General features: G+C 42.7%; 1 protein-coding gene across 9 annotated transcripts in view; it reads right to left on the reverse strand.

Moving 5' to 3' along the window:
- Nucleotides 1–23,465, reverse strand: part of LOC135920709 (uncharacterized) — a 311,372-nt gene that overhangs the window by 29,940 nt on the left and 257,967 nt on the right. For 8 of the 9 annotated variants that reach the window (XR_011514578.1, XM_070538734.1, XM_070538733.1 and 5 more), the window contains 11 exons: nt 19,230–19,465; nt 18,312–18,409; nt 15,550–15,702; nt 15,290–15,335; nt 15,091–15,178; nt 14,423–14,574; nt 11,637–11,765; nt 5,094–5,210; nt 2,034–2,088; nt 1,904–1,952; nt 194–272 (listed from right to left, as the gene is read on the reverse strand). Coding sequence is in view for 8 of the 9 variants with exons in the window: in XM_070538734.1 (XP_070394835.1) it covers nt 194–272; nt 1,904–1,952; nt 2,034–2,088; nt 5,094–5,210; nt 11,637–11,765; nt 14,423–14,574; nt 15,091–15,178; nt 15,290–15,335; nt 15,550–15,702; nt 18,312–18,409; nt 19,230–19,465 (1,202 nt within the window). In the remaining variant the exon portion in view is untranslated. Of the gene's footprint in view, nt 1–193; nt 273–1,903; nt 1,953–2,033; nt 2,089–5,093; nt 5,211–11,636; nt 11,766–14,422; nt 14,575–15,090; nt 15,179–15,289; nt 15,336–15,549; nt 15,703–18,311; nt 18,410–19,229; nt 19,466–19,890; nt 20,117–23,465 lie in introns of those variants that run through there. The other variant, XM_065454940.1, reaches the window with a different exon arrangement.

Raw genomic sequence — 23,465 nt, forward strand, 5'->3', positions numbered from 1 at the left:
TAAGAAAAGGGAACCACTGCTGCCTTAGGCAAACACAAGTTCAGCTGTCAAAACATTTTCTCCAAACTGAGACATCTGCTGCCGAGTTTCTCCCACTTTTCATTAATGTGTAAGCGAGAATGTCGTTTAAAGAAACCTCTGAAAGTTGCAAAAGACATCCAAACCCTTGTTCAAAAGCTGAACCATCACTTACACACATTGGCTGACTAGACCTTGAGCACCTGTCATGGGATGACATGTTGCCATTTGAAACAAGACTAGAGGCTGATGCCCTGAAAGTGAGACCAAGGAAGCAGAAAGGTAACTCATTATAACCGCAAAACTTCTGCCCGTTTCTCTTGCGAAAACATGCGACATAATGAGACGATGCTCTGTTTGTGCAGTCCACTAAGCAAACAGACTTCAGCCATTCTTATGCCCAGCTCAAAGAAAGCATACCACTGCCATTGTTCATGCTAAAACATGCTTTACATTTCTTGCAATACTTCGCCAGCTCATAACTCTCAAGAAAAAAAAAATAAAGGCAATTATTTGCCCTCTCCACACCCAGACCCCTTTGGTAGGTGCTGTAGGTGCATTGGAACACACAAGCATCTGTTAATGCATGCTGGTAATTGGAGCTTGAGACTGCCAGGTGCATGAAAAGACTGTTCCATCAAGATAAAGCCTGGTAACAGTAGCTTATATGTGATGTCACAAATGCCACAATGACGAGCGACTTAAATTTGCTACACTGCTGTAAATAGGCTGAAAATATGCCAACAATGAGCCGATGGGATCAACTTGCCATTTTCTGCCTTGCTAATGTAGTTCACTAGCATGGCAGCCGCAACAAAATCACTCAGTAAGCGAAATTAATTTCACCCTTTTTAAGGTAGTTTTGATAATCTCTTGCGACTCTCCCGATTGCCTCACATCTACACAACTTCTACATTGTGTTCTGCAGAATAAAATCCTGTATTCCTTCAAACTTTCATTACAATCCAAGTTTCAGTTCTCTTAAAGTGATCCCTGCAAACATCCCAAGCTTTTTTGTATTTTGCAAGTCTTTGATAATTCACTGTGAGTCGCATAATAAACCTCTTTTTTTATTTCACATACAGGTGACGCATGATGTCCTCTGTATTCTGGAAATTTTTCATCATTAACAAAGTTTATTTTCCTTGCAATTGGTTTATATGCCTTTTCTGTGTAAACGAACGGGTGGATGTCTGATTTTCCCTTTGTTCAAACATTCTTGACATATGAAAAATAGCTCTTCTAGTGTAACAGCTTTGGTGTGAAGGAAGCCAACATTCCTATTCAGGTAATATGAATTGCTATTTAAGCATTGCAATAGAATCTAAACGAGCTTGCCTTGTATGCTATATACCAGCTTATCTCTTTTATTAGAAACAGACTTAGGCATTCAAGGCCACCTGTAGTAGGTATCACTATACTGTCATGGTATCCAGATGGACTTCTGGATACTCAATGAGTAATCCAGCTGCACACTTGCAAGACAAATTGCAGGGTGATTTGAGGTGAATAATAAAATGTCATCAGTTAACTTTGTAATTAATCGCTTTACAATACTTCTCCCAACTGAACAACTGAAGCAAAGCACCAATGATGTCCCAATTTATATCCCTTTAGCAGAAATTATGTGCTTAGCAGTAGTTTAGAGAAACATTATTTTTCAATATCTGTGGTGATATGCATTGATGTCCTAATTCATGCTTTACAGCACTGTGGAAAATAAAACACAGAAAAAAATGTCAAGCCTGGCACAACTCATGAAGAGGCTCCTATAAGCCCTACGTTAAAAGACTTTAAAAGAGTGAAGTCAATACCTCATAAAAATTATTGTGCTTCATGTGAAAAAGCAGAAAAAGAAAAGGATGGTAGGACTTGTGGTCCTTACCTTGTGGAGTCCGTTGACCTCAGGCAGGCACCATAGCGTAACGAAGACACTGCAAGTGAAATTTTGCAAGCGAAATGCTTTCCTGTGAAGCCTCTAGCAAAATAAACATGCCAACATGTAGTGAACTTACATGGTTTTTCCTGCTGTAGACAGACTGCCACACTCTCTGCTCTCCTCCTGAAAAACTAGAAGACAGCAATGTCCAGCATAAAATCAGTGCAGCTAGTCCAAGTTTAGATGCACATGACAAAGTAGGCGAGCTTAACAGTGCATGAATTGACAAATTAAATTCCACTGCCAAATTTTTATTAACTTTTGTTCAAAGGGGCCCTGAACCACCCTAACGGCTTGGTGAAAAAACACTGTTCACGGAGAGCACATGCTGCTGTGAACATCTCAACCAAATTTTACAGTTGTACGTGATGTTTAGAGAAAGCAGGTGGAGTACAAAGTCACCTTTATCTTTTTTTTAACCCTCTCTTTTCTACGGAAGCCTGCTCCTCACTCTTTTCTCAGTGCTTTATTTCGTAATATAGATTCCCATACGCAGCTGTTATTGGGCAATAGCTGACATCAATCAAGAAGGGTATTCAGACCAGTACGCTGCAGTAGGCTGAAGTAAGTGAAGATCTGCTTTCAAATTTCAATCATAATTACGTACTTCCCGAATAACTCCACTTCTTCTGAACACATTGAAGTACTTTTTGCAGCAAAGTATTGCTGGAATAGCCTATTTTAACTTCGAATGCATTTCTCAAATTCAATAAAGAGTAGTCAGGGAACCATTGAAGAGCACTTTACTTTAGACTGACATGCTACATGACCTAGGCAACCGTCAGCTTATAAAATTCAATGCAAGTTGAGTTTTACAAAAGATGGAGTTTGCTCTCATAAGCAGTATCATTGTAACAAGTGGACAGCACAGTATACATGGTCTAATCTGGTGCTTTTTATCTTCATCATATAAACCCCTCCCCCTGTCAATGTGCCCATTGCATAAATCCCAAGTGAAAATAAACAGAGAGGTACTACCAAATAAGTGGCCTAACATAGTAGCAGTAAAACTGATGCTAACCATAAGGTCGAGCTTACCACCATTGTAAGCAATAAGTTATTGAAACCAAGATGAACTGGCAAATATACTATGTTGTCCTGGTTAAGCGTGCGAAAACTGCCAGTGAAGAGTGTGGATCATTTTCTCTGCCAATTTTATTTGCTGCATTAGTGACTAACGCTCTAAGCAATGTCTGTGAAATGAAGACCCCATGCCTTTGGACTGGACTGCAAGCCTCCTTGCTACTGGTACTGCTACTCCTAGATTTCATTTAGCTTTGACAACGCCACTAAAATAAATAATGTAGTAGCGTAGCCAGAAATATTTTCAGAGTAGGCCCCGCAATTGATCGGGGACTCGGAGTATGAGGGAGGGGGGCTAGTTGGGCGGCATACAAACAAATTTGGGGGAGGGGAGGAGGTGCTTGGCGTACTGCCTTGGCTACACCACTGACATAATGTGAGGACTGCAGCCTCTGTTAGTTCCTTGGCGCATTAAACTAATGTACAATCAATTCTAAAGGGCAAGATGTGCGAGTGCCAGGAAAGCTGCGCCTGTAGTAATGAGAATGCATGGATGCCTATTGGTACTAGTCTAATCAACTTTTAAAACTTTTAAAAAAGTCCCAAGATATATTCTATCAAGAAAGTGAATTTAGTTGGACTGCCTTGTACTGTCATGCCCGCCATAACATCCCCCTTTTATTGTCACTGTCACTTACTCATATTTCATTCCCCTACCACACATGTTGCATCTCTTGTCTCTGCAAGACATTGAGAAGTTTATTTCCTGCAAAGTTCAGCTGTGTACTGATTAAGTTCGAAGCAACTCGAAGTACTAAATTTGAAAAAAAGAAAGAAAGAAAAAGGAAATGTGTTATGTTTGCATATATATATATATATATATAACTTGCATAAAGCACAAACTATTTTTTTCAAAGCTGTTTATGTATTACACGAGAAAAACTTGTAATACTTCCGCAAACAGAGTAACTGAGCACAGTTATAGAGTACAGAATAGGAGGGAATTGCATAAATAACACTATGTGAAATGCATGCTGTAACACAGCAACAAAGCTATATGAAAAAAAAAAGCTTTGTACAGTCAGTTTTACATTGTAACCAGGTCAATGACGTAGTAGTTCTGCGGAAACCTGCAAGGTGGAGAGAAGTAATTAATAAAGGGAAATCAGACATCCACCCGTTCGTAGCAATTGCTACAAAGGAAACCCATATGGGTTCCTCGAAAAGAAGCCTCAGAATTGAAGAAAAGTTCGTCCTGGTCCGGGACTCGAACCTGGGACCACCACCTTTCCGGGGCAGCCGCTCTACCATCTGAGCTAACCATGCGGCTAGCAGATGGCAGGGCAAAGTCGAACCTGTCGACAACACGAAGCAAAGGCAAGTGCTTGACAAAGTAGTTCTGCGGAAACCCGCAAGGTGGAGAGAAGTAAATAAATAATTACTTAATTAAGAGAGAAGCAATTAATTACTTCTATCCACCTTGCGGGTTTCCACAGAACTACTATGTCAAACACTTGCCTTTGTTTCGTGTTGTCAACAAGTTCGATTTCGCCCTACCGTCTGCTAGCCGCCTGGTTAGCTCAGATGGTAGAGCGGCTGCCCCGGAAAGGTGGTGGTCCCAGGTTCGAGTCCCGGACCAGGACGAACTTTTCTTCAATTCTGAGGCTTCTTTTCGAGGAACCCATATGGGTTTCTTTTGTAGCAATTGCTACGAACGGGTGGATGTCTGATTTTCCCTTAATAATCAGGTCTCGTGATCTGCAACCACTGTCTGAGTTTTACCATTTGTTAGAGCAGCGACACATTACACATATCCTCTCTCATAAAGCAAGATCATTTTGAGAATGCTTTGATCAGACTTTCCAACTAATTTTCAAAATTTCCCAAATGCAAAATCCTGTCACCCCACTTATGCTCCTGCTACCAAGCACAGCTTGGTGGCAGGAACAACAAACACAAGGGGCAGCCGTAAAGTTCTCAGATGTTCCCCAGCTGTGGTTCGAAAGCTGACCACCATATGGCCAACAGTGGCTTCCCTACAAGCTTCTCTAATTGGGGGTAAATGCGACACCAGGTGCCAGGATAAGAAGTCAATGCTTGTATGCTTAATCACCTTGTATGTGACGTATAGCCAGTAGATGCAGAGGATGAAGCCTTTCTTCCAGATGTCCCGCAATGGCACCAGGCCATGTTCGTAGTCCCTCTGAAATGGTATCTTCAGCTCCCTGGGCTAGAGATGTAAAAGCAAAGTTGCTTGCTATTGCAGCCATTCTTAAATCGTTGCTATAGCATTTCTATATCAAATACTACAGTATTTCCAAAGCCATTTTGGCACTAAAGAATCCCAACGCCATTTAAGAACACACCAGTGCTTATAATTCAATACAAATGGCTGAAAAGCAGTGCTGCATGGCTTCACTAAAGACAACAAGTTCACAGGCATTTACAAAAAAAGTGCAGCAACTCTAACAATTGACATTCATCAGCTTGTGGCAAGCCCAGTAACGATTTATATTGATTGCTATACTTAATTACTTATGAATGTCTGTTCCATAAGCACTTTTGTGAAGGCACGCAGCACTGCTTTTAAGCAATTCAGCAACATGTATTAAACTAGCTCCAACATGGCTTATTTGACAAGGAACACATACTAAACTAACATCCACACTCAATTAGTCTGAAGGTTACACAAGGTTTATCAGTAGCAGAAAAATAAAGCAGAAAACAGCAATAAAGTGAATGCGTGATTTGTAGCCACAAAGTGGCAGAGTAAAAGCATAGGAAGCATGGTACTGCGCATGTGTAAACTTCGGTGCTGGAAAATCAAGAACTGATTTAGAAACACATAATCTGCAAAGCGTTAAAAGACACATATGTGCAGTTGACAATGCAAAAATGGAATTAGCAAGCTTCACTATTCCTGCTTTAAGCTCTTTCTCCACAGGCGCATCTACTACAACTATATGAGGGGTTAAATATCTTACTGAATGGCACTAAAGAGAACATGCCCACAAGCGCCAATATCAGCTGATAAAAATGAGGCGATGGATCAGTTCATAGTGTTTACTCATGTGAACGATGCCTACAATCAATGTCAAAAAAATGTCACACTGTTTTGTTTACAGTAGATGCATTGTGCATGCAAGAATGTGAACTAATTAACTTTTCTCCGTAGAGTTTCATGCCAAAATTACTAGAGGAAAATCTGGCTAGCGCCTACGCATAGCCAGCATAGCATTTCATCAGGCATGGGAATATTGAATAATTCATGAATATAAAAAAATCACTAAAATAAATGAATAAATAGATATGTCAAAACTTTGTCCTCCTGGCTCCCATCCTCTTCTGTAACCTACTTTTAACCTAATAGTATTATCATCTCAGATCATCTGCATGGCATTGATTGGTTTCATTTACTCTCTAATTATAACTACTGTGTTGTTTTGAGAACACTACAAATAAGAGAACCCCTTAAAGGGGCCCTCACCAGGTCTGGCCATTTTGAGCTGACAAGCGCAGAGCATACAATGTGCACAAACGATCGTGTTTGCTAAGAATTACACCACTATGCGCCGTGGAAATGTCTGAAATTGCAATCGGAACGCCGTTTTCCCTTCTCCTCATGGCCACTGCTCTCCAAGTCGGACGATGACGTACTCGCACCCCTGCGCCTACGTAGTCGCGTCCGCAGTGTGACATTGCTTGTGGTGACATGCGACTTCGAGAATTATTCAAGGCACCACTCTTATTTGTGCGATCTGTTGCTCAAATTGACGAATTGAAGTTTAGAGAAATAATAAAACACACAAATGGAATGTCTGCATGTTCTTTGTTTTACTTCCAACGAAGCAAGGGAGCTGTACTTCCGCTTCGTCTGCTTGTTCGCATGGTCGTGCAGTCACATGCGCAGGTATCGAAACTATGCCACTTTCTACCGTGTTCCAGCGCATGATCATGTTCTGCAATCCGCTTGTTCTGCCTCAGTATTCATGTGGCACTGAATTATACAGCTAGTCATATGCCCTTGTGCCCAGCATGCAAAATTGTGCGCTGCACAAAACCAGACAATCCCAACAGCTTGTGCACAGCACCGTAAAAAAAATATATATATATATATAAAGCGAAGAGCAAAAAAAAAATGAAGGCGGGGCCCGTGACGCATGCGTCATGCAATCCTTGAGGCCCGGTATAGGAAAACGCAAGGAAGGAATTTCGCTTGCGGAGCCGAGACGGGATGAGTGGATTGAGTGTCTCGGTATGCAGTGGTGCTCGCCTCCTGAAATCATGGGTTCGCGGCAATGAATTATTTCTATCTCGCCTATTAATGAGCCAATTTGAAAAATGATTGCAACAGAACGCTCCTTAGCGGGCACGTAGCAACTTTCAGCATATAAGTAACATTTGCTATGGGGCCTGGTGAGGGGTCCTTTAAGATAGCTAAGATAGCCACCCATGGAGAGTGTAATTTACTGACATGCATTCTAAGTGTTGAGACTTGGTTATACAGTCAAAATGGCATAACAGAACAAAATGGTCACAAACACAAAACACTCCACTGCTTGCCAAGAATTGACATTCGGCTTTGTTAGTATAGCGTAGTAACAGGTATGAAACATTTTCAACAAACCTTTGTTGAAAGTTAGCGCTCGTGTTGCATCCTCCTCCTTCGTCCTTGTCTTTTCAAATGCTTTATACATATGGTTTTACACAATAAAGTTTTAAAGAAATGTTGTGCAACTAGTACACAAACCAGCTGAATTACAAGAAGAATACAAGAAACTGTAGGGTGCTTTCTTTATGAAGTCATGCAAAATTATAGAAAAAGCCATGTGCTATCCATCACTCCAGCAGTATCTTAACAGCCTGCAATACCACTTCAGAAGGGAATAGCTTTATGCGTGCTATTCATCGTAACACTGAAAACATAGCACAGTAAGGACAAAGGACAAGTGGAGACAGCGCTTGGCCTGTCTCCACTTGTCCTTTGCCCTTACTGTGCCAGGTTTTTAGTACTGCAATACCAAATATCCCTCTAGCAGTTTTAAAAAAGCTCTGTTGCTGTCTCCTCCACATTAAGCAGTTGGTAGCAAAACTTGTGGGTTTGTATTCTTCTACTGTGTATGTCTCCTTCGCACAGCTCCAAAGAATGTACAGGATATTCTACCAACTAGTCCAAGAAGTTGTTTTGGAAAGTTAGACACACAATAAGAGCACCCCTTGTTCAAAGGAGCACTACAGCAAAATTGTAAAAGGCACTTCCCCTGCATTGAAAGCGCAAGACATCTTTGTGCTTCTGGAAAGCAGTCCGTCATAGGGTTACTATCTCAAGGCTAGCTTAGCAAACATACCCCAAAGAGCAGTTTCTAAACAAACAGCTTCTACTGCATAACTGCACACACATGCATGTACTAGTACACGAGCATTCCTGGATAACAGAGCAGGTGGCATTATCAGGCCACAAAACAAAAGGACTTGCTATCATGCCTCCTGCTCTGCTGATAAGCTGCGCATCGGGAGAGCAGACAATACCTGTGAACCCGCCCACTCTCTGAGCACTCAAAAAACAATAAGGCTTCTTACACAACTTTGTCTGGCCTTCTACAGTGTCATACCACATGAGGTTATTCGAAGCATTGCATATAGCCAGCTTCTTTCAAAATGAATTACAAAACAGCACTTCCTGCACAAGACTCTCAATGCACCCTTTCTCCATCTCTGTAAATTCTATTAGATCAACTAGCTTAAGGGGAAAGTTGGCAAAGAAGAATTCTTTAAAGCCTTCTTTACCAAATTTAATGAAACTGCAAGATATTGTCCAGCATTTTGGGCTGATTTTAAATGTGCAATCATTTTTTTAATAGATGAGTTAGTTCTACAGCTAAATAAAAATAGATTACTATTGTTTTCAGAAAGAATGGAGCAAGAAATCCTCCCAAAGTATTGCTTGGGGCACATAGCTAGATACATAGAAGCATAAGGCTCGCAATAGTAAGAAAACCTTTTTGGTATGAGAAGTATAAATAACTATACAGCTCTACAAAGTGTTGCTATCTAAACGTGGCTAATTAAGTATACTTAAGAGGGCCTTGAACCACTTTATATCGTAGTGGAGAAAGGCATTTGAAGTGAAAATAGACTATTTTATAAATGCTTTGTTGCAAAAAGCACTTCAGTGTGTTCAGCAAAAGCAGAGTTATTGGAAATCCACTGTGCTCCCGTTCCTTCTTTAATGCCTTGCACTGCGAAGCCTACAGCACAGTGGGGCGTGCCCACAACACTTCGCCTTCTAAATGTCACTGTGGCGTGCAGTTCAAATTTCATTTTGGATGTTAACGTAGATGCCACGACTTCCACCTCTGGTGCCTGCGACGCTCTAAACATAAGCCAAATGCGGTTGTCCTCAGTGAGCTGCAGTGCGCTTAGCCAGTGGACTCATGGTCGCACCCCACAGTGGCTGCGGTATCTGCTCCATGTAGCCGACCGCAGCTTTATGTCAGCTATCGGCCAATACTAGCTGTCTAAGGGAATGATGAAATAAAGAGTCCGATGACGAACTAAAGCATTCAGAAAAGAGTGAGGACAGGGCCTTCTGCTTGAAGAAAGAGTGTTTGTGAGAAAGATGACTTCGCAATGCGCTTGCGAGTTCCACGCACCGCGCACGACAGCAAAACTTAGTTGCAATGTGTACATCAGCGTATGCTACCAACAGACTATGTTACTTCACCAAGCCCGAGGGGTGGTTCAGGGCCCCTTTAATGTAAAGCCACCGACACACACACACAAGCACACACACAAAGAAAAGAGCTACTTCTGCCATTGTGTTAATTCTGGATTTAGCTACCAACTATAACAAAAATGATTATTCTAGGTGCCCCGACTGGTAAGAAATCGCTCCCAAAGGATTGCAAGAAGCCTAAAGTTCGTGCTCGGAGAAAATGCAGAATAAAACGCTAAACAAGCCCATCTCGTGTTTAATTGAATACAACAAGTACCGAAATATTTACATTTCTAGATGGTTAGTAGCCACCAGGTGTATATCGGTCTGCTTACAGACACCCAAATACTATTATCCAACCTTTCTTTCGTTTTTTGGGTTTCTAAGACCTATGTGCCCTCTTAAATCACTTCAGTGACGTATCACCCAGTGATAATTGCTGCAGGACCACTGCAAATGTTTCATTTAAAAACAAATTGAGGAGCCATTCCACTCTGTAAAGGTGAATGAGCGGAGAAGCTGTAGCACATCACACAGGGTTAGACAAGGGTAAATGTATTTAATTTCATCATTTGGTGATGGCAGTAACGATACGTTTGTGATTACTCTGTTTGATTACATTGTGATTACACTGATTGGTTCAGTTACAACATAAGACAGGAATTTAGTCAAAGTTAACTCTATACTTGACCATTGCTGAGTGAGTTGGATTGGTGTGGCCCTTGAAACCAAACTTTTCTAGCACAAATTGAGTGAACAATTTTTTGTCTGGTTTTGAAATGTCCCCCATCGAAGTCACCAATGATGATCACCAGGGTAGTGCCGCCACGGCTAACCCATGCAAAGTGTGTGGTCATTAACTTCTCTATATCCCACTTGAGTGTACCTGGAGATATATGCAAACACATTCTTTGACAAAGGCAAATCGATGCACATACGCTGCTGGGTAGTTGGTTGGGCCGGATAGGTGTGACATCGCAAGCAATATGTCTGTAATACGAAATGAGTAAGCCACTCACTTTTTGGTCCCAACCCATCCACACTGATATCACTGACAGGGGTAGTGTCATCACAACTAACCCACGCAAAGCGAGTAGCCATGAACCTTACAGGGCTATGAGCCATTGCATTTTTTACTTGCTTACAGGGGTATGAGCCATTGCTTCAGGGGGTATGAGCCATTGATGATGATAGTTTTTGTTGACGCACAACATGGAACCCTAGCTAATATGCAGCTTCGCTGTTAAAGTTCATGCAAGTCACGGGTATTTTCAATTTACTTATTCTAGGAGCTAAAGTCACATACATTACATGACTAATATTATTTTTCTAAATATGCCAGGAAGTGAACATCTCCCACTGAAATGTGGATACTTCGAACATTTTCTAGCTGCAAATGAGGCCAAGAACTAATATTTCCAGTGTTATCTTTATTTTTGTTAAACATTAGGGCGCCACATGGCTTGTTGATTACTAGTTATAGCTGACTCTCTACTTCTGATCTATAGACCACGTGTTCAAAATTGGAACTGTTTGATTACAGCAATTACGTTTCGGATTAACACACTCAGTTCCTATTGCCTCAAATGCAAGTGGTTACATCTGCATAGACCATGCAGGACAAACAACATCAGAACCTAAGCTGTCTGCAATTTCATGAACGTTGGTCGTGAAAGACAAGAATGTAAAAAATTTATTTCTGGGGTTTTATGTTCCAATGCCCCGACCTGATTATGAGGCACTCTGCAGTGAAAGGCTTCAGATTCAGTTGACCACCTGGGGTTCCTTAATGTGTACCTAAATCTAAGCACAGGGGCATTTTTGCATTGTGCCCCCACCAAAATGCAGCTGCCACAACTGGGATCAAACCAGCGACCTCGGGCTCAGCACTAAGTTACCACAGCGGGTAACAGAAAAATGTTAAAAGAATGAAGCCCAGACCTCATGAAGCTGTGCTTTTTCAGTGGCAAACTGGAGGAATCGCTCCAGCTCGGGGCTCAGCCTTGGCAGGTTTAGCAGGTGACGCACCAAGTCCTTGGCCTGGTACTTGATGAGGCGAGCATGGTCAGCCTATGCATATCAGCAGAGCGTTAGTGCAAATAAGGCCACTAGGGGAACAGCATAGATATTGCAATAAAATAGCGCCTGTTCGATTCAAAATCCTAGTGGAATAAGACAGTTCAATTCATTATGCGAAACTTTATAATATTCCCACAGCCCTAACTGCTGACAGCCAGATATGTAGATGAACAAGTTGCCTTAATGTTTAAAAAACAGCACTAAAAACGTACACTGGACAACTGAATAGAGGATGGGACAGACATGACGTTTTTTTTTAACAAACGTGATGGCTTTTTGCTTTATAAAGCCTTACATCAAGCATGCCCACATGCTCGATGTGAATAAAAGCACTTGTCATTCCCAACATACTGCCTCGTGGTCGCAGGTGAGATTAACACTGTTGTTCACCCTGGTTCAGCGAGCCCATTTCCTTCAAAGATAAGGTTAGGGAAGGCTGCCTAACACACTCACTACCTTTTCGCATTATGTGAAATGCTTCCGCCACTTGCCTTGCAATGCTATCATTGCACACAAACAGAAATATTGTGTCATCAAAGAACGGTTTACACTCGCATTCGAAGCAGTGCTTTGCCAGTTTTGTAGATTTCTTGTTTAAAGAACTCTGGTGCTCTGATAGCCTTACATTAAGGCATTGGCCTGTCTGCCCTGTGTACGAAAGGCCGCACGACAAAGGGATTTGGTAAACAACAGAAATCTTACAGAGCATGGGCTTTTTCCCATGGTTTATTTTACAGCCTGTAACCTTTCCTATTCCTTCTCTCTTTCTTTGGACAGCTGCTCCCACCTTACCAACTTTGTTAGGAGCTGAAAACAAAAATTTGACACCATATCTGGCCCCTACTTTTTTAAATCTGTGTGAGAGAGAATGAACGTGTGGTATTACCATTAATTTTTTACTCCTTTCAATCGGGCTACTACACTGCTCCAAGTCACGTTTCGAGGGCTTTAACTTCCCCAGGATTTTGCCTGCTCATGAGACAAGGACCGAGTCCTTGAAACTGGCCTCCCTGCATAGATGTACATGTGCCTCGAGACTAGTGCTCATATAATGACGACAAGACTTCTTGACTGCCATACCCATGCAGCCGGCTACTATACCATTTTTGACAACCTTTGAGTGGCATGACCTGTAGTTCAACAGGGGCTTCTTGCTCCTAGGGGAGTACTGCCAACACAAGTGGTCTTGTTTGAAGGTTAGCTTTAAATCTAAGTATTACAGCATGATATGTTTTGGGATTTCATGCATGAATTTGAGTCCGGAACCATTTTGTTTAATAACATGGAGAGCCCATGGCACGCTTTCAGGTTCAAGGGATTTGACAAGCACAAGAAAATCATCTACGTACCTAAAAATGCGTATAAAATCACCGGCCAAGTGTTTCTCCACTTTTTTGTCAACACAGCTAAGAAAAATATTACTTAGGACTGGGGCTACTATGGTATCTATACACAGACCAGACTTTTGCTTGTACGTTTCGCCTTCCCAAACAATGTACGTATTGTTGAGGAAGAAAGACAGGAGTTCTAGAAAGGATTCAGTGTTAATTCCTGATTCACTCTGAAATACACGCTCACCATTTTTCTCCTCAATGCATTTCTGAACGTACTGCAGGAGTATGTTATGTGGAAGAGAAAGAAGAAATCTTCCACATCCACGCTGAAATAGGAACATGCTCCTGGGTTATCTTTCATTAGGAACTTTACGATCTCCTCCGAATTAGGAACCCGGAACGGGTCTGCCACACTAAGTGTTGACAGATGTTTGTTTAAGTACGTAGAAACAACTATCTGTCAAGCGTGGCGCTCGGATATGATTGCCCTGAAGGGAACTTCAGGTTTCTGCATCTTGGCCGCAAAGAATATTTCAAGAACGGGTAGCTCAGCGTTTCTTACTTTCTTTGCTAGCACTTCTAGATAGAGCTACTGCCTTCGGCTTGCAATGAGTTGGGTTGTTTTTAACAGTCCGAGAATTCTTGGCGACTGTATTGGGGGCCTTTTCAGCATAAAGTTCTTCAGATATGACAGCAAAGAACCCCTATTTGTTCAAATTCATCGCCTGTAAACATTTATCACATAAATAGTTAACCAGACAGCGAAAGCGGTTACTCTGTCCCTTAGACAGAATGCTACTTGCCACAGCATTTATGCATTCAGAAACAGAAACATGTATCCCATCCACTATTCTGTTGTCCGGTGTAAGATTTCAGCACTCATTTTTAAACAATATGAAAAACCACCAACTCGCCCTATCTGTCGTTCTTCTTCAAGCTGCCTTAATTTTACTCAATGAACATTTAAATGTTTTTTTGTTTTTGTTTTTTAACAAATGTACTCATAGCTAGATATAGAATGAATAAGTCACTATGATTTGCCTTGATGTAGAACACTATTTGGGCTTTCCAGGATTAAGAAAGACGGTGTATTCAGTGATGGCCATGGCCACTAAGACAAATAATTAATAATAGGGTTAATAGTTGGTCTAGTTGATACAGCTGCATTGATATAAACCATGTGACAAGACAGGACACAGTAAAAAAGGCACTCATGCGTTCCCTTTTTTGCCTTTTATCCCATCTTATTGCACAGTTTGTACCAATGCAAACAATCCTTGCTAAGAAAAAATTACGGGAAAAGATTCCACTTGCATCAAATGGGCAGCCAGCAGCCAGGGAGTCCTCTATTTCTTGAAGTGCAGATTCAAGCATGTCTTCATATTTGTTGAGCGACTCGTGAAAGCTTGCCTCAGAGATTGACGCTCCATTCAACGTGTCCAAGCGCTGGCCACATCCAACGTTTACTGATGGCATAAGACGAAACAAAAAACACTATTTTGATCACTATGCAAAGAAGCCTTTAAAAGCTTATAGAAATACGACCCGGTTTATACATAATGTAAGCAGATCTCCCTACAGGAAAACTGCAGTCAAAGAGTGTTACAACGAGCCATATGAAGTAGAAAAACAACTTCCCTATATACGGTATTCATTATAGGCATATATTCATGACATTTTAATATTTGCAAGAAACATTTACTTTGCTATGTCCAATAATTTGTTATATCTGTAATCATTATATTAGTGTTTTACAGTATTTCACAGGAGGTCTCATATTTAGTGAATGGATTAGGAGGACTGAATAAGTTGAGAGATAGGTAAAAAAGTCATTTACGTGTCGAAAGAACACTACACTGGTGCAATAAACTTGTTTTATCAGTATAGAGGACAAAACTAAACTTTAATGCACGCTGCAGTTCTAAGCATATATATTGTGCATAATTTCAACAGCATAAAGAGATGAAAATGAAGCTACATACATCTTCTAGTGTACTTGACATCCTTGAGATGATTTCTGATTCCTTGGACAAAATACTTGATGTTGAATAACTTCAGTGCTAAAGATGCCTTGAATGGAGATGTCCCAGAAAGGGAGAATACAAGGATACATTTAAGCCTTATGAACATTGATAAAACATAAAAATTCCAAAAGATAAAACAATGCGAATTTCACATTACCTCAATCAGTGCAGATCGAATGTAGCGTGCATTTTTGACCAATTTTCTGAAAATTGGAATGATTATTGTTAAAATACGTACAAGGTTCGTCTATTACTCTGCAAAAGTTATGATTCCTATCAAAATGTAAACTTCAAAACATGCTACGTTGAAAGAAAAAGCACATGAAACCTAAGGTTAGGACTCTTTTATGTTGCCAAATATAACATTAATTCTAACACTACACCTATCATAATGCACACAACTTTACAATACCATACCCCTTGTCGGATGAAGCATAGGCAATGCACATGGGACGAACAAAACCCCTTGCTTTGGGATCCAACATGACAGAGTAGTTGACAAGTATGTGCAGATCATCTCGTATACTTGGCATCAGGATTTGACTGTCCAGCTTGGGGAATGTTGATGAGCTGAAAAATGAGGAATCGAGAGAAAGCCGCTATGAAACTCAGTATTCCAAGTATCACTGAACATGCACAATCTAGAGGGGCCGTTTCAGCGCTATAGTAGAACAGGTGTGGCAGGCTGGACATGAGAAAGTACTCTAACTAAATGTGGTGCAGACAGTAACAGCTCAAAGTCTGATGCAGTTTTGCTTTGGGAGAAGGCAAGACAAACATACAAACACACTAACATTTTAAAGCTTTCGGACCATATCTACAAATCATTGTATATATATATATGTGGGTAAAGTTAACACTGCATATTTGGCATAATGTAAAAATATGACGAAGGTGTTTGTTCATGAGATAATTACGTATGTTGTTTACATTGCTAAGTGCAGAGCATTCTTCAAAAGTATAAACTCATATTGACTCTAGTGGCACACTAGTGAAGACAATATGGGCCACCTGTGGTTGTCACAAATATCCTTATTAAATGCAATCATTGATCTTTTTTTCTTTATTATTATCATTATAGGTGTTACAGTGCATAAACAAAAAACTTTTGGACCCAATAGCCGCAGGCTGGTGGATGGGTCCGAATGCGAAATACAATAGACATTCGGTAAAAGCATAGGGGGATCTGTACAGAGGATGAATGCAACAAATTAGCACATTAAAGACGGAAAATATCTTTTTTACAGCATGCATAAAAATTATCACCACTTACACAAATTATCAAACCACAAAGAATAGAACACCAAGCAAGAATACAGGCACCAAATCAGTGGTTCATAGCTAACAAATATGATTTTAGTGCTTTGCCAAAATGTTGTGTTTCTTTTATTTTGCAGGGCATGTAGTTCCATGTCTTAACTCCAACAAATTCAAGTAGTTTTTTTCCATATACATTATGTACAGGAGGCAGGTTGAAATTTCTAGTGGCCGTACTTCTGGTAGAATGTGATGATGAAGAAAATATGGACACAGGAAAAGGATGATTGCATTTCACAACACTGTTTACGTAGATAGCTGTTTTATGCTCAGGCATAAGATCGAATGTCAACATGTTTAGTTGATTGAACAGTGGCCTGCTGGGTGTACCGATTCTCAAGTGCATCATGATTCTTAATGCCCGCTTTTGTATATAACGAATACGGTCAAGAGAGGTGTCATACATCCAGCCCAGAGATTCAATGTAGTATGATAAATGGCTATTAAATAGAGCAAAATAAAGTATTCACAGCACATCACAATCGGATAGTTCGCAAGCTCGGTAAATACAGAAGCAGGCTGACGCCAATTTTGCGCAGAGCACGTCTATACGAGTTTGCCAGTGTAAGTAATCATCCAGGGTTACTCCAAGATGCTTAAAGCCATGAGTGTGCTGAGGTGAGGAATCGTTCATGACTATATTTAATGTTTCAGTGTCAACGATCTTACTTCGTTAATGAAATATTGTGTATTTAGTCTTTTTGATAATAATGGAAAGTTTGTTAGCTGAAACCCATTGAGACACCATTTTTATTTCTAAGTTAAGCATTGCTTCTAAGCAATTCAAATTGTCTGCCCTTACTATAATGGCTGCAACATCTGCATACATTAACATTTTTGCTGTGGTTATTACTTTTGGTAAATCATTCATAGATTAAGAAAACAAGAGAGGCCCTAACACTGAACCTTGGGGAACTACATCATGCACATACTGCTGGGAAGATGTGAAGTCATCAACGACAACCTTTTGCTGGCGATCATAAAGATAGCTAGTGAAAAATTCAAAGGTACTGCATCAGAAACCATAGCATTATAATTTTTCAAGAATTTGAATGATTAACACTATCAAAAGCTTTTTTAAGGTCAACAAATGCAACAGCCACAAGTTCATGATTGTTAAATGCCGAGTTAATCATGTTTAAGAAGCCAAAGGAACGCATCAGCTATGAGGTATGATAGATGACGTGGGATCCAGACATATGTTGATCAGATATATTTTGATGTGTGGTGTTAGGGACAGGATACAAGCGAATTGAGGATTGTAGCAGCTGCTGGCAGTTAGTGGTCTAAAAAGTGCAACTACTCATTGGCACAAAAAGGTGTGATGGGCAGCGTCATAGATAAAATAACATTTGCACCAAATATGTACTATTGTAAGAATTCTGAAGAACTGCAACAGGCCTGCAAGGTTCATTACTGCCTTTGTACTTTACTACTTGTATTGTGCTATGAATGTTATTTGGCAGTTAGCACTTTGTTTGTCACTTTCTCTATCATGAGCCCTATCATTAGGCTGTTTTTATCACGAGTGACCAGCCACATATGCAGGCTTGTGTTGGATGCATGCCAGCATTGGTGCACAATACTGTGCTGGCCCATCTCAGGTGGTAGACTAAGCACTAACTGCATTGCAAATCTTATCTTAGCACTGCCACAGCATATGATAGTACTAGAACTCTCAGTGCATATGTGTATGAGTTCAATCTTGCAAATGTGCATTTTTATCACTAGTGGCTGGCACCTATTTGCCTGCATCAAATTTGGAGGGATTATTGGCACAAAAAATTCCGAGACACAGCCTGCAAGTGATATATGATCAAGCACATAGTCTTCATATCTCATTTCACTGAATTCATACTCACGCTCCTACTTGCTGATAGTCAACAGAGAGTATGCTGATTACTAATGAGTTGATGTCTATGCTCTCCACCCTGTCTCCTATGTTGTGAGGTATGGTTACCTGCAGGAGAAAAACAAGTGTAAACTACGTGACAAGAATCTGACATGTTCTCTTGATGCACATCTGAAGTAAAAGAGGCACAACCTTGAGGTAGTAACTAAACACGCAGACAAAGCTGCGATGGCATCTACAGGAAAGGGCAAGCAGTTGGCAATTTATACTGCTAGTTTTCACCATGTTCAAGAATCAGCAAGCACCTGCAAAGGTGCATACAACCAGAGAAATCAACATATTGGTCATGAGCCTAACTTATTACCAGCGGCAGTGATACAGCTCCGAAAGCTAGCGGAATCTGTTTTCATCAGAGCAAGTTTTCAATGTTGTCTTATTTACTAACAAAGATATTGGTCAAACAAGCTCGGTGACAAAGCTCACACAAATGCAACATGATTATTGCACTCTGATATGCCTGTTGTCCACTGGTAGCTGAATAACAATATAAGCTCCTAATGTGTGTCTTACGTCAAGCATGCAAGAAGTGAAGCATTCGTGTATTATTATTTTTTTCATACATGCAACTATATTTGCATGTAGGGTGACGCTATAAATGAGCACAGGTATGCCAAAATGTTATGACAAGGTCAGTCCTCCTAAAATCCCAGTGCAATACTACTGGCTAAGCTTGACTTTCGTGACCCCTCCACTTTCACAAACAAATCATGTTACATGATGTTCGCACCACCCATCGGCCTAGTTCTCATTTCCAGGACTGAGCGGCAGAATTCGGCGTGAAAGCGCTTTTACACGCGCTTTGAAATCTCATCAACAAGCGAGACACAGCAAAACGACACAACAACGTAAAAGCGAGAGTAGCGCTCACGAGTGGCATCGGTCCGTGGACTTCGTTGCACTCGGCGATGAGAATAAAATCGTTGTCTTCGTCGACGAAGGGGTTCTCTTCCTGTGAGAAGAGCATACCGCTCCAGTCGTGTTGAATGGCCTCCTTGCTCACGGGGTCGTCGTCAAAGTCGAGGAAGACATCGGCGTGCTGCTGCGCCTCCTCGTCCCGACTGCCGTAGGCCCGGGCCTCCGAGTAGTGCCCCAGCATGCCAGGACCTGAGACGTAACACGGAGACGACTTTCCGCGCTGCTGGGCACTTCGCACGCCTCTTCGTGTTCCCTGTCTTTGCGTCACCAGAGCTATCAGCTGTCAAACATGTCGGACAACGGATCTGACTGCGACCGCACTGTTTACACCACGCGGTAACGCTGAGAAATGAATAGCCTTCTCAGATCCGTCCGGCATTCAACGCATGGTTGCTCCACTCAAGGCGCCCAGACAGCGCGCAGCTACTCTAACACAGCCACAGCCAGTCACACACAAGCACACATAGTGTGCTCACCGCTGTATCACATCGACACGAAAGGAGACGACGAAGAAGAACGGAAACCATCAAGCGTAAACTACCAACATCTTCCAGCTAAGTGGCGCACAAGGAGTGAGCGTGCTCCACAGTTGTGATAACAGAGAAAATCCTCACAGATTGCGCGGAGTCCCTCCCCCGAGTCCGGTGCTGCAACTGTCGTCGCTACCGTAACGCCTTTCCTATCAAGGCGACATGCATGCTCATGCTGCGTTTCCGTTCTTGTGACCAGTCTTTCGCTGTCGCGCGCCCTTACATAATGCGCGGAACGCAAGGTTATTTATTATTTGATGCACTCAAGAACGCCCAAGCAGTGGGACAAACTATGTCCTTTAGAACGCATACATACGCTTGCAAAACAAAAACTGCGGCTTAGGCACGTGATTTGCGGCGTTGCCAGACCGCCTTGTGAAACCGGCTAAAAGCGCTGAACACCCACGTACCCCGGTTCGTTGGTTGTTTCAGCAACGCAGGAACGCAATACGTACGTTCAAGAAGAACTTCGGGAAACGCTCTCTCAAAAGACTGAAACTTGCTCCACGGCCACTAGACTAGACCTACCATTTATTTATTTATTTATTTATTTATTTATTTATTTATTTATTTATTTATTTATTTATTTATCTTACAATACTGCAGACTCAAGTCTTGAGTCCAGGCAGAAGTGACCAGATACAATGCAGAAAAAAAAACAGAAGGAACATCGAATAGACATTCACTACAAAGATATCGAAAGAGCGAAAAACGATGCATCATTCAGACATAGCTCTCAATTTTGCGAGGAACACTTCAACATTGGGGCTGTCACCAACGTCCCTCGGTAACAGAGTCCAGGCTGCTATGGTGCTGTGAACAAATCAAGACTTGAATATATAAATATTTGCAGATACTGTTCGAGCTGTTTGCCATTATTGCAACGAGTGTTGGCGCGAGACACATGGGGTTATGTAGGGAGACAAATCAATTGGCAAAAAATCATGATACATGACATACAAGAGCTTCAACTTCGATTTGGCCCGCCTAGACTGCAGGGACTCGAGGCCAAGAAAACCAATCATTTCTCGCCTCATAAATAAGTTAGATCTCCAAACTCAACACAACCAACGAGGAGCATTATCAAACCCTCAGCCGGCAACAATGGACTGAGCTGTGTAACACTGTGGATGGACAACTTCATCGCCCCTCCTCGTGGAAACTCCTCAAACATCTGCTTGATAATACCACCACCCGCACCACCCAACAGAATCGGCTGCAGAAGCTCCTTTATACGGAGACCCTTCAGCAAGGTCCACAACAGGTACTTGGCTACCTCTGCACCAGATATATCTCCAGGGGACAAGTCAGTCCAAATAGCAATTACATCGGTAATCCCAACCCTACACTAGGCGCCGATTCAGCGTATCTGAAATACATACTGCTCTTCGCAAGCTTAACGGTCGTTCTGCTCCAGGGCCAGACGGGGTCACTAACAAAACCCTTCGCAATCTCTATGACGAGTCCGTGTCCCATCTGACTGACATCAACGATTGCTGGCGCAGTGGCGCCCTCCCAGCTGCCTGGAAGACTGCCAACGTTATCCTAATCCCAAAGCCTGGCAAACCATCTAGCCTCTATAACCTAAGGCCCATCTCCCTCACTTCATGCGTAGGCAAGGTGATGGAACACGCCTTCTTAGCACGCATCAACAGTCACCTCGAAGACAACTATCTCTATCCCCACACCATTATTGGATTTCGCCCTCACCTTTCTACTCAAGACGCTATGTTGCTGCTCAAACATCAAGTGCTAAATGATCGTTCCCGTAACATAAAAGCCATCCTCGGACTCGACCTCACTCAAGCCTTTGGTAACATTTCCCATGCAGCTATCCTTGAACAGGTCTCCAACCTCCACCTGGGAGAGCGAGCCTACAATTACATTCGTGACTTTCTCCAATCGCACGGCCACCCTCTCGGCCGGGGATTTATAATCAGACCAGCTTCCCCTTGGCAGCAAAGGCACCCCGCAAGGTTCAGTTATCTCTCCCATGCTATTTAACTTAGTCTTGATTGGTCTTGCCCAGCAACTACAACAAGTCGACAATATCAACCATACCATCTACGCCGACGACATCACCATCTGGTCGTACCGAGGCAGTGATGGTCAAGTGGAGTCAGCCCTCCAAACGGCGATTGACACGGTTGAAGCCTATCTCCAAGGGACCGGACTGCGCTGTTCGCCGGCTAAATCGGGGCTTCTGCTCTACAAGCCAATTCAGCGGGGTCGCCCTCCCAAACGCCAATCTGATCACCGACCCTGTGACGCCATAACCCTACGCCTTCAAGATGGCAGTCCTATCCCACACGTCCCTAGTATCCGGGTCCTCGGTCTCGCCATCTCTACCAACGGCTCCAACGCCTTGGCTCTCAACAAGAGCTGTGCCCAATCTCAAAACACCGTACGACTTCTTAAACGTATCTCTAACCGACGAGGGGGACTCAAAAAAGAGAGCCTTCTCCGCCTCGTCCAATCCTTTGTCATATGTCAACTTACCTACGTTGCTGCGTACCTCAACTGGTACCGGGCTTAGCAAAACAAGCTCAAAGCCTTCATACGAGGGGTCTACAAGCAAGCACTTGGCCTCCCGCATTGCACCAGCACTGAACTCTTCAACCAACTGGGAGTTCACGACAACCTTTCCGAACTCATTGAAGCCCAACAACGCTCTCAGCTTGAACGGCTCACCCTTACTGAAACGGGACGCTTTATTCTGTCCACGCTTGGCTTCACCTACCATCAGCAACAGGGCCCCAAACAACCGATCCCGACCGACATCCCGTAGCTGGATCTACATAGACCCTATCCCTAGAAACATGCACCCTGAATATAACAGGACCCGGCGCCAAGCTCGGGCCGGAGCTATCATAGAAGCCCTTGCTCACGTACCTGGCGTCACATTTGTTGATGCAGCCCAATATTCCCATGGCACACGATTTGTGGCCGTCGCCACACGCGATGGAGTCCTACACCACGCCTCCAGCGTCACTACCCCACTGCCGAGACGGCTGAAGAAGTGGCCATCGCCCTGGCCACGTTAGATCCCACCTGTCACACCACCATGTGTGACTCTCGCTCAGCCGTCACTAACTTCAGCAAAAGCCGTATTTCTCCCCAAGCTCTTCGCATCCTCTGCCAGGCACCACACTCTAAGGACAGCATAATCTCCCTAACATGGATCCTGGCCCGTGCGGGCCCTGTCCACCCACACCTGCCCAATCTCAACGAGGTCACCCACTCCATTGCGCGAGGCCTATAGAGTCAACCGCGCCGGAGTCAGGGGAGATGAGTTGGACACCAGGGACAATCTGACAGCTTATAACGATCTCGTTAAGGCTTTTTACCTCAGTTCCCGAACCTTCCCCCCGCCTCACCTCAAGTTCAGCCGAGTGCAGGCTACAGCCCTGCGTCTGCTTCAAACAAACACGTACCCTTCACCCGCCCGCCTCCACCTTATATTTCCAGACGTCTACACTACCCCCAACTGCCGGTGCTGTGGCATTCACCCGCCTACGCTTCCGCATATGCTGTGGGAGTGCCCAGCACAGTACACACAGACTAACACCACGACTCTCTCGTCGAGGTTGCATGAGGCTCTGCGGAGCTCCGCCCTCGACGACCAAACCTGAGCGACCCAGCACGCCCGCGAGGCCGCG

The sequence above is a fragment of the Dermacentor albipictus genome, chromosome 5 (genome assembly GCF_038994185.2).
Source record: "Dermacentor albipictus isolate Rhodes 1998 colony chromosome 5, USDA_Dalb.pri_finalv2, whole genome shotgun sequence".
NCBI classification, from domain to species: Eukaryota; Metazoa; Arthropoda; class Arachnida; order Ixodida; family Ixodidae; genus Dermacentor; species Dermacentor albipictus.